General features: G+C 39.9%; 1 protein-coding gene across 2 annotated transcripts in view; it reads right to left on the bottom strand.

The window, feature by feature from the left end:
* Positions 1 to 581: 581 nt before the first annotated feature.
* SETBP1 (SET binding protein 1) overlaps positions 582 to 13,155 on the bottom strand; it is a 376,231-nt gene continuing 363,657 nt past the window's right edge. For both annotated transcript variants that reach the window (XM_068563171.1, XM_068563172.1), the window contains exon 6: positions 582 to 5,974. In XM_068563171.1, the coding sequence (XP_068419272.1) occupies positions 5,349 to 5,974 (626 nt within the window). In that variant the 3' untranslated portion in view covers positions 582 to 5,348. The remainder of the gene's footprint in view (positions 5,975 to 13,155) is intronic.

Below are 13,155 nucleotides of genomic sequence, written 5' to 3'. Positions count from 1 at the left end.
GAATTATAGTTCATCTTCCACATGCAGACCTTGTAAGTTCCTTCAGAGCAAGGATTGTGTATTGCTGGACACTGCCCTTAGGGTCTTACTCAGACTGGTAGGCTTTGGATAGGTGATCAGTAACTGCCGGTGGTTGATTAAATAGCCTTTCCTAACACTCCAGTCAAATTTTAAGGCCAGCCAGAGATCCACCCTTCAGCTATCAAACAACATGGGATATTTAGTAAGAAGGCCTTAACCCCCAACCATAATGTTCTTCTAAAATTTTAGGATAGGATGGGTCTCCAACATCTTACACTACATTTGGATTGCTTTCAGCAGAGTTCTGACTGGTTCTTTGAATCAATCTTGGCTTTATGTCCAGGTGTAATATATTCTGAACAGTAACCCTGTAAATCAGACTCAAATCTTGCTCACAATGTACTTCCCAGAATCATACAAAAGGCAGAAATTTGGCAAGAATTTTCTCAATGATTCTATATCCAGTTGGTGTGAGCAAAGACCCCCAAATGCTATTAAACTCCTTAGTGATGTGAACCAGATGGAAAATAAAACAAAAGAATTCACAACTCATGTTAGACTGAATTGAATGTCTTTAATTTCACACAATGAATAACATATGAATAGGATTAACTTTTTTTTTTTAATAGTTAAGTGCTCTATACTGTGCTAACCTGATCTGGTAGCGAAAAAGACTGAGCTTTCTTTTAGAAAAAATGTTTAAAACCCAACATCTAAGACCATGGAGGAGCATGACAGTAAAGCATGCCAGATGTATCTACGCCTCAAATAACAGCAAGTCCATGTTCATTTTAAATGTACAAAAATGCTTTATGAATAAAAACTGTTACAAAAAGAACATTTCAAACAATGTACAATTTTTCTTGCCTCTATATTCAATAAAATACAAATACATTTTTTGTTCTAAAATATGTTTACATACAATCAAAGTAGAACATGCAAATTACACTTTAAAAAAGGCTTTTAAAAACCACTTATGAATACAAACTAAAAATTAGCCAGCACGACTTGTAAGACAATCTTGTGCCCCACTTTTTTCTTTTGAAATATATATATACATATTTAACACATCATGTGCATTTATTATTTAAGAAATAGATTTTTTTTAAAAAAGGAAGAAAAAGAAAGACACCAACCTAAGCTGGAACTGCCCTTCTGTGTTGACCAGTGGCAGCTCTTTTCAATTTTCCCCCCTTTAGTGTTTATTATACCTGGGCAAGTGGGCAAGAGATATCCAGGAAGTTTCTTCCTTGGTTGATATGTGCTTCTAAGACTGTTCCCCAAGTGACTGAGTCCAAGAAGGGAGGCAGACTCATCAGTAGGGCAAACCCTCCAAGAAACAAGAGGCAGGGGGAGCCTGGTATCATGGAAAGAAACTTTAAAAAACTCCAAGAAAATGCTACGGTATATTACAGTTCGAGTTTCTAGGCACTGTGATGACATTATCTGTAAGCTCTGGCATTTGGACCATTGTGATACTATAGGGTAGTGTTGAGAATAATGTCTATATTTATCTACTTTTACATAATGTGAAGGACTGAAAATCCTGCAATGTAACACTTAAATGGCTTTTGAGGCATTTCGGCTTCTGCCACCCACCCCCCCTCTCCATGCTACAGTTGGCATTTAAAGGCTTTGGAAATATATGTATAGACTTTAGACAGTTCCCAGGTAAATCTTCCTAGTGGTAGGGAAAAAATATTCTCCAAAAGCTCATTATCTGAATATTGTCGGGTAATAAGCTGTAGGAGTGGGATTTTCTACTTAAGTCCTAAAACCAAATCCTTTATGATCTCCATGTAGTACATCACCTTATACTATAATTCTGTCACCACTTGCTTATCATATTTATAGACCCAGCAATGCCCAGAACGCAAACTCCGACTGCCGTCGACCGTGGCCTCCCACTCCGGACAGCAGCCAAGTTAACAGGCTAAACCTGTCGGCCCTCAGTCACCTAGTCGGGGCTGTCAGTGGCTGTTGAGTCCCAGGCCTGCCAGGTCACGAGCCAGCCCAGACACGCCCTCCTTTCCTTTGACCCGTCTTCCTCGGGCTGTTGCCGGAGCAGTGCTGTTAGAGGAAGTTAAACTCTGTTCCTCTCGTTTGAGATGAGGGGCTGAAAAGCAAGTGGCTCCCCAGCCACTTAGGAAGGTGGATCAGAGACCCATCATCACCTTCAAGGTGGTTTTTATACAGATTTCATTCTTTGCTCACCCCTAATCAGATTCCCTATAAGTGGGTTCATGCCTGCTTGCTGAAGGCAAGTATTCCAGGAAACAGAAAAGAAAACAAAGGAATTTCTCTTATTATGAAATACTTTTGGATCTGTTTATGGAGCTTCATGCATCCCAAATGACATTTTCTCTAAATAAATATGCAGCCACAGAAGGCAGTGTTGGGTGGCTAGAGACCTCCACAACGTGGATCAGGAGAGCTGGGTTCTCATCCTTGTTCTGCAACCAGCCAGATGTGAAACGAGACTGGCCCAATGTTGAGTCTGGACAGGAGAGGAGAGGCTAATGCAAAGTGGGTAGTTAGAAAATGAGGAAATGGTCATACTAATAAGATGGGTTAGGTTAATGGAAAGCAAAAGAAAAAATAAAAGTAATGTGATACTGAGGGAGGAGCTTGATGGGAAAGAGGGGAAGCCCTGCAGGTGACTGGACTTGCTTCCATCTCCAAACAGCGGGTTAGCCTGTCTCAGTTTTGCTCCTCTGCAGTTTTCCAATCTATCCTTAGGATCATAAATGTAGAGGATTTGCATTTGACTCACATGACAACTGTAGAACTGAATTTATGTATAAGGTGCAAGTCTGCTGTATCTCTCCTGGAATACCTTTCGCTGGTTTGGAAATTCTAATGTATCCTACAGTTATTTGAAATTTCTCACCTACTAGAGGTTAATGCCAATTAAGCTTTAGGTCCTTCCTTAAGAAGCTTAGGGAGTGCCAGCTTATTCCCCTCTGCAGGAAGATTTAGTCTGCTCACAGATTTGGGTTGGGAAAGAGTACAACACTGGAAGGAAGAGGGGCAAAAGAAAGAATGAAATCAATTATTTTCAAAATCCAACAAGGGAGAAACCACTTTATGGCCTAATTGGAATGAAAATGGTTGCTCTTTCATAGCAATGGTGGGGTGCGTGGGGCTAATTTAAACCTTCCTCTTGAGTGACTTTGGAACCACTCAGACATGGCTTGGGAATGACAAATTGAAAGTGGTGGGTTTGATTTTGCTGTTCAACCTGTATGAAATGCCAAAGGTCAACCTAGGTCACAAACTGAGTATCTATGATATAAGCTTTGAAGAACAGGAGAATGCACTCCTTTAAACTTACATATTGCTGGGATTAAATGCAACTGACCTAGTGGCAGCACATGATGTGAAGTCTGTGGTGACAGTGCAGAACAGGATGACTCTGTGGGTAATTTCAACCAACTGGTGGTGCCATGACAGAGCACTGATGTTTGCAAGCATATTAACTTGGGATTTTAAAGTTTACTCCCATAGATAACCCATCCCTTATTCTCCTATGTTCCCAACAAAAATCCTTCTTTCTCTAAGGAAATAATGTTGTGTTCTGAAGTAATAATATGATTTCCTGCCATTTGCAACTTCCTGTAAAGAAACTTAATTTGGAGGTAAACCAGATATTCTAATTCCCATTAGAAAATTTAATTCTGTCTCTCAGTGTCTCTCTTTTTATAATCTATCATACCAGGTATTTGATGTCTTAGGAAAGGTAAGGGGAGGAGTGAGGGAGGAAATTGAAAATACTTTGAAATTTCCACATCTGACTTTTAGAAAACATCTATGGCAATGGAATGACTTCATATTCATTCTGAGTTTCTTAACATGTTTAACTTGGGCTGTGGAGGTGGATAATAGAGACGGAATATCTGTCCACGCTAAACCAATGGCTAGAGTACAACTTGGATGAGAAATGTACAGTCGAAACTGACCATTTAAAAGACGATTTGTCACACACAGTTTGCATCCATGCAGACTGATAGATTTATAATTACATTATGTACAAAATGTTTCAGTTTATTAAGGCAACCACAACTTGGATACTTTGTCCAAGGTGGCGTGATACTATTGGAGTGGTGACACCCTTTGAGCATTTTTTTTTTTTTTTTTCCCAGATAAGAACACTTACTCCCATTTGCTTTTATGAAAAGAGACAATGTACTTCTATTGTCTTTCTGTTCCCTTTTTTCAATGACCTTTGATAGTTACTTGTATAAAAAAAAAAAATCCACATACCAAGGCATTGCTAGACACTTGTCTTTCTGGTGGGTCTGGGGTTTCAATTTTTGGTGATTTGTCAGCTATTCCATTTTCTATGGGGCATTAAAACCATTTTATTCTGCCTATTCTTTGCTGATATGTTTTAAGTATAAAAATAACCTGGTTGACACCTGGGTCAACGTATCTTCGGCTGCTCTAAATCACTTATTTTTAAGAGGCTCTATCGATACTAAGTATTTGTTTCACAATGACTGAAATTCAAAGCCAAATTCCTTGGGACAGCATGCCAAGGGTGAACGTTACAACACAGGTAAGGTTTACATTATTTAGGTGTGTACCAAGTTAAAGAAGGCAGCAAGTAAGTTAACGAAAAGGTATATGGAAGTACAATGGGCAAAGAAAAAGTAGGAACAGATGATTCTAAAAATCAGTGTATGTGTAATAGAGGAGACACACAGAAGAATATGGATGCATGTCTAAGGTTGCCTATCACTACAATTCCACCCTCTGATGACATGAGTCCCTCTGAGAAACTGTGTTGTTAACATAAAGATTCAGGTCACCTGAAGGTGATGTTGGTGCCCCAAAGCCTAGCCGAGCTTGAAAAACCAAAAGAAATAAAAACCAATTAAATGAAAGTGGCTTACAACAAAGCCAGCTGAGAAATTTGCGGCTTTTCTCCCCTTGGAATGTTTCCTAATTGAGGGCGTTCCCCTTTCAATTTTCCTGGCCAGCAAATGCAACGGAATCAAGGGCGCACCTTGGATGCGGGAGGTCTGGCGGCTGTCGGAGAGCACCACCATCCTTCTCCTCCCTGATGGGTCTCGTGCTGCCTGTCAAGGATCTAGCCATACTGAAGTGCCCCTTGGCCGGGAACTGCTGTAAAGCACAGACACACTTCTTTTGAAGACGTTCCCCTGCTTTGCTTTCCCAAGAGCTCCTGAAGGCTCAACCCCGTCATCTGGCCCGAGTCTGCCTGCCCAGCTTCGGGAGAGAAGGGCATTCGGACCCAGCCCCGGCTCCCTGCACTTCCAACGCGTCAGTCTCTCCAGCCCCAGGTTCTGACGCCCAGGCCCACCCTAGGGAAGGACATCGCTCTCACTCCCTCGAGACTTCCTCTGCCTTTTGGCCTTCACCTCCTCTTCCTGGGGAAGGGGCTGCTGCGGGGGCGGCTGCTGCGGGGGCTGGGCCGCAGGCTGGGGTTTGTGTTTCCTCTTCCCGCCTCCTCTGGGGGTCTTGGGCAGAGGGGGCGGCGGGGGTGGCGGCGGCGGCGGCGGCGGCGGCGGGAGGGGCGGGGGCGGCGGCGGTGGCAGGGGAGGCGCCTCCCGGGCCATGTGGATGACCGCCTCGATGGTGGCCATGATGGTGTCTTGGCTGGCGGCCGGCTCCAAGACGAGCGGGCTCAGGCTCGGCTTCTGACCCCTTTTGCTGGGAAGGTCGATGCATTTTTCCAGCACCGGCATTTGGTCTCTGGAGTCCTCATCGAACTGCGTGGGCTGCTTCCGGGGACGCCCTCTCCTCTTCTTGACGAAGTTGTTGCCTGTCTTTGATTGTCTCTGCAGCCGCTTGGCCTTCAGGATCTTGTTCACGTGGTCCAGGTTCTTCTTGGTGGACAGAATCTTGGTGTAGTTGCACATCTTCCGCACCTCGCACTGGATGGCTTCGATCTCCCGCCGCTTGAATCGCTTCTTCAGGGAGGAGCTGGCTGCGGGAAGGGAAGAGAGAAGAAATTGATTACAGGATGCAGACTGCCTTAAACCTAGTCTTTTTAGTGACAGCTGGCATTATATTTGGCTATGAAGATTATGGAAAATTAATGCTATAACTATGACTCGGTACCCACTATTTCTTCTTTTTCCTTTATTAAAATTAAAAATAATAAAAATAAACATGGGTTGAATATTATGTGTACAAAGCATTTCATTATTTCAGTCTCTACAACAATCCCATGAAATACACTTGTTCCCATTTTTAAGTTTGGAAACTAAGGCTCACACCATGTAGGAAGATCTACCATGGAAATCAATGTCAGAATCACAATATAAATTCTCCCATTACTTTCTCCTATCATAGCTTTTATTTTTTATTCAGCCCTTTGACATTTGATCTAATTCAATTTAGCATTAGGCTATACTTCATCTTTCTGTAAAAGATGCTGAATAGAAAAAATGACAAGCAGCCCTCTGGATCAAGCAATCTGGATCATTCATTTGTACCGTCAGCCTCGAAAAAGAGGTGCCTTGACCTGAACTAGAATATCTAACCGAACCTATTATATTTCTAACCCTCCTCCAATGACAGAGGGAGGATACTTTTCAGGAACACTCAATTTGGGATGATCCCATCTCTCTAATTTTTCCCCCAATGGTCTGGACTTGTCAGCTTGCCTGATGATGTCCAATTGACCAAGTCTTTCTTAACTAGTTCATCTTCTGGAAACCCCAAGGGAAATACCAGCCAGGTGTTTCTGAATCATTTACACCCATGCTACCGGGCTGTTGTTTGCAAGGAGCTCTTTTCATGTCCTGGTGGCCAGATGCTTCTCTATTTTATGAGCCAAACTTCTAGTCGCAGGAATTCCTGTACTGCCGCTACTAAATAGCCTTCAGAACTGCTTCATTTTGAAGTTCAGACACCATAAAGTGTGAATGGCTTCAAGACGTAGCAGACCTTTCCTCCTTTAGATCATTCTTTCTCCTTGTATTGTTCACTAGAGGCAAACGTGTACATACATGTGTATACACACATATACACAGGCACTCACACACATCCTGATAAGCCATCTTCACACTGGCTCCTCCCTCTGGCTACTTATAAGCTTAAGAAATGTGTCTTTAGTGCTTTGCTGCTGTGATTTACACTAAATGCTCATCCCCAAAAAAGCCCATGTAGTTGTCGTCAACCCTACGAAACGTTGCAGGCCTAAAAACAAATGTGTTTCATTTTAGCATCGTGGTTTGTTGTGTCATCCCATACTTTTTCAACTACTAGTGGACAAGCAGAATAAATATCTTAAGGGAGATGAGGAAAAAATGCTGAAAACAAAGACACTGCTGTCACTTACTCTTGGGCACTCCTGCTTGGTTCTTTCCCTGCTTTTCCCCATTTCTCTCTCATGTTGTGCCCGACACAGATCTCCCAGAAGGGTTTATTTGAAGTTATTTATGCCACAAGTTTCATGGAGTGGGAAGCTCTGAGTTTCACAGGACAGGCCAAAATGGTACTGCTTTTGGCCAAAGGTCATTGTGAGACTTACTGTGCAATGAATAACTACTGAGCAATCTTTAAAATAAGTTATAAAGATCAAAATAGAACAAAGCCAGAGTGAGCTTCTGGCTACAAAAATAAAATTTTTGTACTTAGTGTTGTAAAAGGAAAAGCTTGCTTGATTTTAAGTTTTCAGATGCAGAGACCGACTTTTGTTGGTCTTTATGTCCCTCACAGGGCATAGCATGGTGCCTTGTACATGGAAGGGATTTAAAAACTGTTTCTCCACTGATGAATTACACTGATTGTTGCTGCCTTATAATCATATTCTTCTCTAAAGGAGTTTTAGTTTGGATTTTTAAATCGACCATTGCAAATATAGTGACACTAAGAGCAGGTCTCCATGTCAGAGCTAAGCCATTTACCTTGTCCACAGAGTTCATGAGGAAATGAAAACTAGTCAGAAATACCCCACAAAACTTTTGGCATTATTCCAAATAAAAGTTCCACTTGCAGTTTACCTTCTTTTTAGTTTATATCATCCAAAGAGAAGAAAATGCTATGTGACACATAATACAGCATGCAGGTACAAAGTAAATCATTTTGGGCAATTAGTTGGCAATGTCTGACTGAGTAAAGCTTGACTGGAAAACTCCGTGAGCTGAGCTGGAGATCATTTGGGGCAAATACAACCAATGGATATTTCTTCTCAGTACTTTTTTTTTTTTTTTTAGCATGAAATGTCAAACAAACAAAAAGGAACCTAGTAGATAATTCCATATTCAATAATTTGTTATATGCTGCATAATTTTTTATTAGGCCCTTGCATTGAAAAATGATTATGAAATAAACATTTATTCTGAGTACTGTAAACCTACCAAACAATACTAAAAATATCATAACCAACTCTTTTGTACCCACCATTCACATTTAATAAACATTAACTTTTTGCCATATATGCTTTATTTTTTTTTTAAGCAAGAAAACATTATAGAGTCAGTTAAGTCAGTGCTCCATCAGCAATTCCATTTCCTTTCCTTTCCCTGCTTGAATTTGTACTTTTACTGCATATATGTGAACCCATATTGGTAAAAATTAAAAGTCTGAAACTACCTAATATGTATAATTCTGTAAGGAAGTAGGAACACTTGCAGAGTTTTGGCAGGAGAGCAAATTGACAGAATCATTTTGGAGAGTGATTGGGCAATAACTACTAGAGTTGAAGATGCGCGTGCCCAATGCCCCAGAGATCCCAAGGCCAGGTCACCTCTTTTGCTCATATGTAACAGGAGGCCAAGGTCATTCCCTGAAGCTCAGTGTATGTTACAGAAGACTTAAAACAATATAAATATTAATTAAAAAGATAATGAAGCACTGCGATACATTCAAACAATGGAATATTGTATACACGTCTGTTAAAAGGAATAAAATACATATAAATATATCAACATGGTTAAATCTAAAAAAAAAAAAACTTGAAAAAAACAAATAACAAAAGTATTTGTAAGCGTACCATTTATGTAAATTTAGAAACACACAGATCCCTTGAATTTTTATTTCGTTTTCAATATCCAGACATGAAGGTTTAAAGTGACCCCAGTGCAGATTAACTGTGAGTCAAAGACTGGGTGGATGAGATTTCAACATTTCTTCCCTCCAGAGCTACCTTACGGGACTTTATTAAGCCTCTAGAGTAGCGTTGTCCTATAGAAATTCTGCAGTCGTGGAACTGATCTATATCTATGCTGTCCCATACAGCAGCCACTAGCCACATGTGGCTACTGGGCACCTGACATATGGCAAGTGATTGAGGAATTGACTCTAAATTTAGTTTAATTTAAAGTTAAATAGCTACATGTGGTTAGTGGCTACCATAATGGGCAGCTCAGCTCTAGACCTAAGTACCACGGAATACAGAGGACACACCGAGATCCATTCAGTAAAGCACAGACTGTGGGAAGCTCAGGGCAAACAACCTGGTGCCTTCAACAAATAAGTTGAGAGGTTGGGGGGGAGGGTGGAACTGTAAACTAAAAGAGAGAAGAGATAAAATGATCATATTTGGATACCAATTTAAACAAACTGTCAAAAGAGATATTTTATAAATTCATGGAAATTTGAATAATGTCTGGGTGTTTCTTGATATTATATAATCATTGCTAACTTTCTTAGGTGTGATAATTGCACTGTGATCATTTTTCAAAGTACCTGTCTTTTAGAAATACATACTAAATTATTAATAGATGAAATCATATGATATCATCTGGGACTGGCTTCAAAATAATAAGGGAGGGAGGAGGGGAGTGGAAGTATTCCTAAAACAAGATTGAAATGAGTTGATTATGTTGAAGCTGAGTGATGAGTACACAGAGGCTTATTATGCTATTCTGCTACTTTGGTATATACTTGCTAATTCCATAATACATGGTTAAAAAAATATAAATGATTAGTGTCAGTAAAACATCTTTCTCAGGATCTTAGGACTGGCGGGGGGTGGGGGGGGTGCTCTGGTTTTCATATTCTTGGGCTCTATTTCACCTAAATAATTTTAGAAGAATAAGAAATGTCCTCAGTAAAGGGCATGCATAACCTCCCTAGAAAACTCCTGCTGGTAGCTACCCTCCTGGCTGAATGGGAGGGAAGAATGAATGAGCACTCTGGGTTTTATGTTGTGACCAACTGCATAAACATATGTCATGGTCCAATCTCCGCTGATGGCCTCAGGTGTTAAGACTCAATATCCCTCTTTCTTTTCACATTACAATTTTTGAGGGGTTTCACATCTACTGAACATCTGAATTTTATTTTGTCCTGTGTGTATTATCCAAATTTTCAGTGTAGGCTCATTACTTCGTGTGTGAACAGCACCAGAGTGCAGGTCAGTAGGAAGGGCTCTGGGCAGGGACAGCTGGAAACCAAGCTGAACTAGAATGAACCTCTTAGCCCCTCTGGGTCTCTCTTTCTTCATCTATTACACTGAACAGTTAGACTAGATGCTTCTGTATTTAAAGATTGCTATAATTCTTACCTATATTCATTATCTATTGCCTTACCAAGAGTGAGGTGGCTTTCTAAGACATGTATTTCATCTAATAATTTTGAAATCGTAGTGTGGTGGAGAGGAGGGCTTTGGACTTGGCAGGGTTTGATATTCACAAATCTTTCTCCTTACTGCTTATGATTTCACTGTTCCTCTAAATGTTAACAGATTTTTCTCTCTTCAAATTGTTTCATTATTAGACAGTAATTTCTGGGCTCTTGCACCAAGATTGATTCCATATTTGCTCTCCTTCCTATAATTGTCCTATATCTTGCCTGTTCTTTGTTAGCCTTAAAGAATAATTATGAGTGGCCAAGGCAAAATATGAATTCATTTCTTCGTAACTCTGCAATGCAAATCATCTTGTAGACTTTTTCTGTACTTAAAATTGCCATGCAAATGATTGAGTTGGTTTTGGTCCAGATCTAGATTTTCCCTTTGCTCCCATTATCACATGATTGGCTCATCAGCGTTTGTTGATTTTGCTACTTCTTTTATGATAATCAAACACTGGACTTATCACTGCTTTTGCACACTGACTTTATATAGATGTCATGTAAGCACTGTGAGCAAGATAAGGGCTAATGAGGCTTAGCTGTATAGCAGCTTCCTAAGAAATAGGTGCTAATGGTTTGGAGACTTTGCCCATGTGCAAGACACATTGTAGTTTTATAAAGTTTTGGATGGGTCAGAGAGGGAGGCAAATTTATCTCTAGACTAATTAGAATTTTTCTTGCTGTTTGAATTGGGAAGGTAGAGAAATATTGGGGACCGCTGAACTGCCCGGAGTGGAGTTGCCCTCCAGGTGGACAGGGCTGGAGAACCATCAGCCTCAGTCAAGGCACAGAGCTGCAGTGTGAATTGCTTTGTATGCTGATACTTAGAAGATTCTTCAAAGGCAAAGGCCATGTCTTCCCTCTGTACTCCCAGTTATTCACACAGCAGTACAAGATCTGGTATGTAGTACATGGGCAGCAAATACAAGTTCAAGGGAATTCAATTGTTTAATGTTCTCCCATGAAAATGTGCATTTTTTGGATACTTTTGTACTTAACTCAATAATGATCTTGTTTTCCAAATGCTGCTTTTTATTTTCTAATGGGATATATGAAGCAACTTGCCTTGGCAAGCAATCTTTTTTCCTTCTTCCTTAGAATTTAAATTAACCTTTGTGTCCTGGCCTTAAAAGCTCGTTTGAAAAAGATGGCAAGTTGCCTTGGCTGGTGAGGCTTCTGGTGGGCAGGGCACATCAGAGTCACTGCCAGTCATCAGCACACATGCTATATACCACTGCTTTCCAATTTGAAAGCCATAATTTAGAATTAAGTGTTAGCAGATGTGGGGCATTTGTCACGATAGAATGGTACTTCCATTCTGTTCTTAAAGTCACCTTAATACAGTTTGGGGTTTCTTTGAAAATGTGACTAGCTTGTTTAATGCACAGTAACTGCTTGACTATTAAATGGCAGCCTCCTCTTAGGGGTTTATTGTGAAAGAACATTCCATCTCAGCTGCAGTGGCTTAGGAGACCCTGGTCTTTGTGTTGCTCCTATTTCACATTTCTCCGTGGGAAAAGTGAAGGTAGGAGGTGAGGAGCAGTTTGACTGATGGAGAGGTAAAGCAGTGGGTGTGCAGCTGCGTGTTTACGTGTGGGTGCTCCCCTCTGCCTCTCCAGATCTGATACTGTTCTAAATTGGCAGCCTCTCAAGTGGGGTGCATGTTCCCAAGGAGGAAAGTGGGCTGCAAGAAAAACATATTATTGTATAAACTATTTTATATAATAATATTTTTATATAACTATATAAAATATATAAAATATATTTTATAATATATATTTTATGTAAATATATGTACATATATATGTAAAAATATATAAATTTGATGTATTTAACTTTATTATATATAAATTTTTATATAATATATAATTATATACATTATTTTAATTTATATTAGTTATATCTTATCTGAAAAATAAGAACTAAATTAAGCATTCTAATGCTTACTATATGGAGCGATGGTGGGTGATGCCCTTATTTGGGCTGCACGATGTGTCACCTGTCACTGTTGGGCATGAGGTTCCTGGAAAAAGAAGAGACCACATGCATTCAAGGGGCTGATGGCATCCCATCAGTTTATTCCCTTCAGGTGTTGTCAGGTCCTGAACATGGTTTAGAAAATTAAGATCTTTAAACAATAAAAAAAACTTTAACAAAAAATAAAAATACTTTGTAATGAGGTCAGGAATATCCATGAAATATGTTATATACCACAGAGAGTTTTATTGGTTACCTTGCAGCAAACTGTATAAAAGAGTTGCTATTTTCAAAGACAAATTTGGCAATTTTCTTCTACTTTGAGAGAAGTGTTCTAAATGCTTTCACTTTCTCAGTGCTGTCAGTGGGCTGTCTGTAATGTTACCTGGCAGTTGTTAAAAAAACAAAAAAATGCTTAATGTCCTTTTAGGGCAAAATGGGCAAGAAAGTAACTGCTTTTAGAAGCAAACTCATACTATGGCGACAGCATTTTTTAAATTGATTGGAAATGTTTCCATTTTTGACAATTTTGTTGCTGTAAATATTATAACCTATAACATCCTTAAATATGCAAATTAAAAAATCTTGTAAACAGAGTTAACTTCC

The sequence above is a fragment of the Eschrichtius robustus genome, chromosome 14, assembly GCF_028021215.1.
Source record: "Eschrichtius robustus isolate mEscRob2 chromosome 14, mEscRob2.pri, whole genome shotgun sequence".
NCBI lineage: Eukaryota > Metazoa > Chordata > Mammalia > Artiodactyla > Eschrichtiidae > Eschrichtius > Eschrichtius robustus.
Note: the sequence above shows the minus strand (reverse complement) of the source record. Positions and strands in the feature narration are given on the sequence as shown.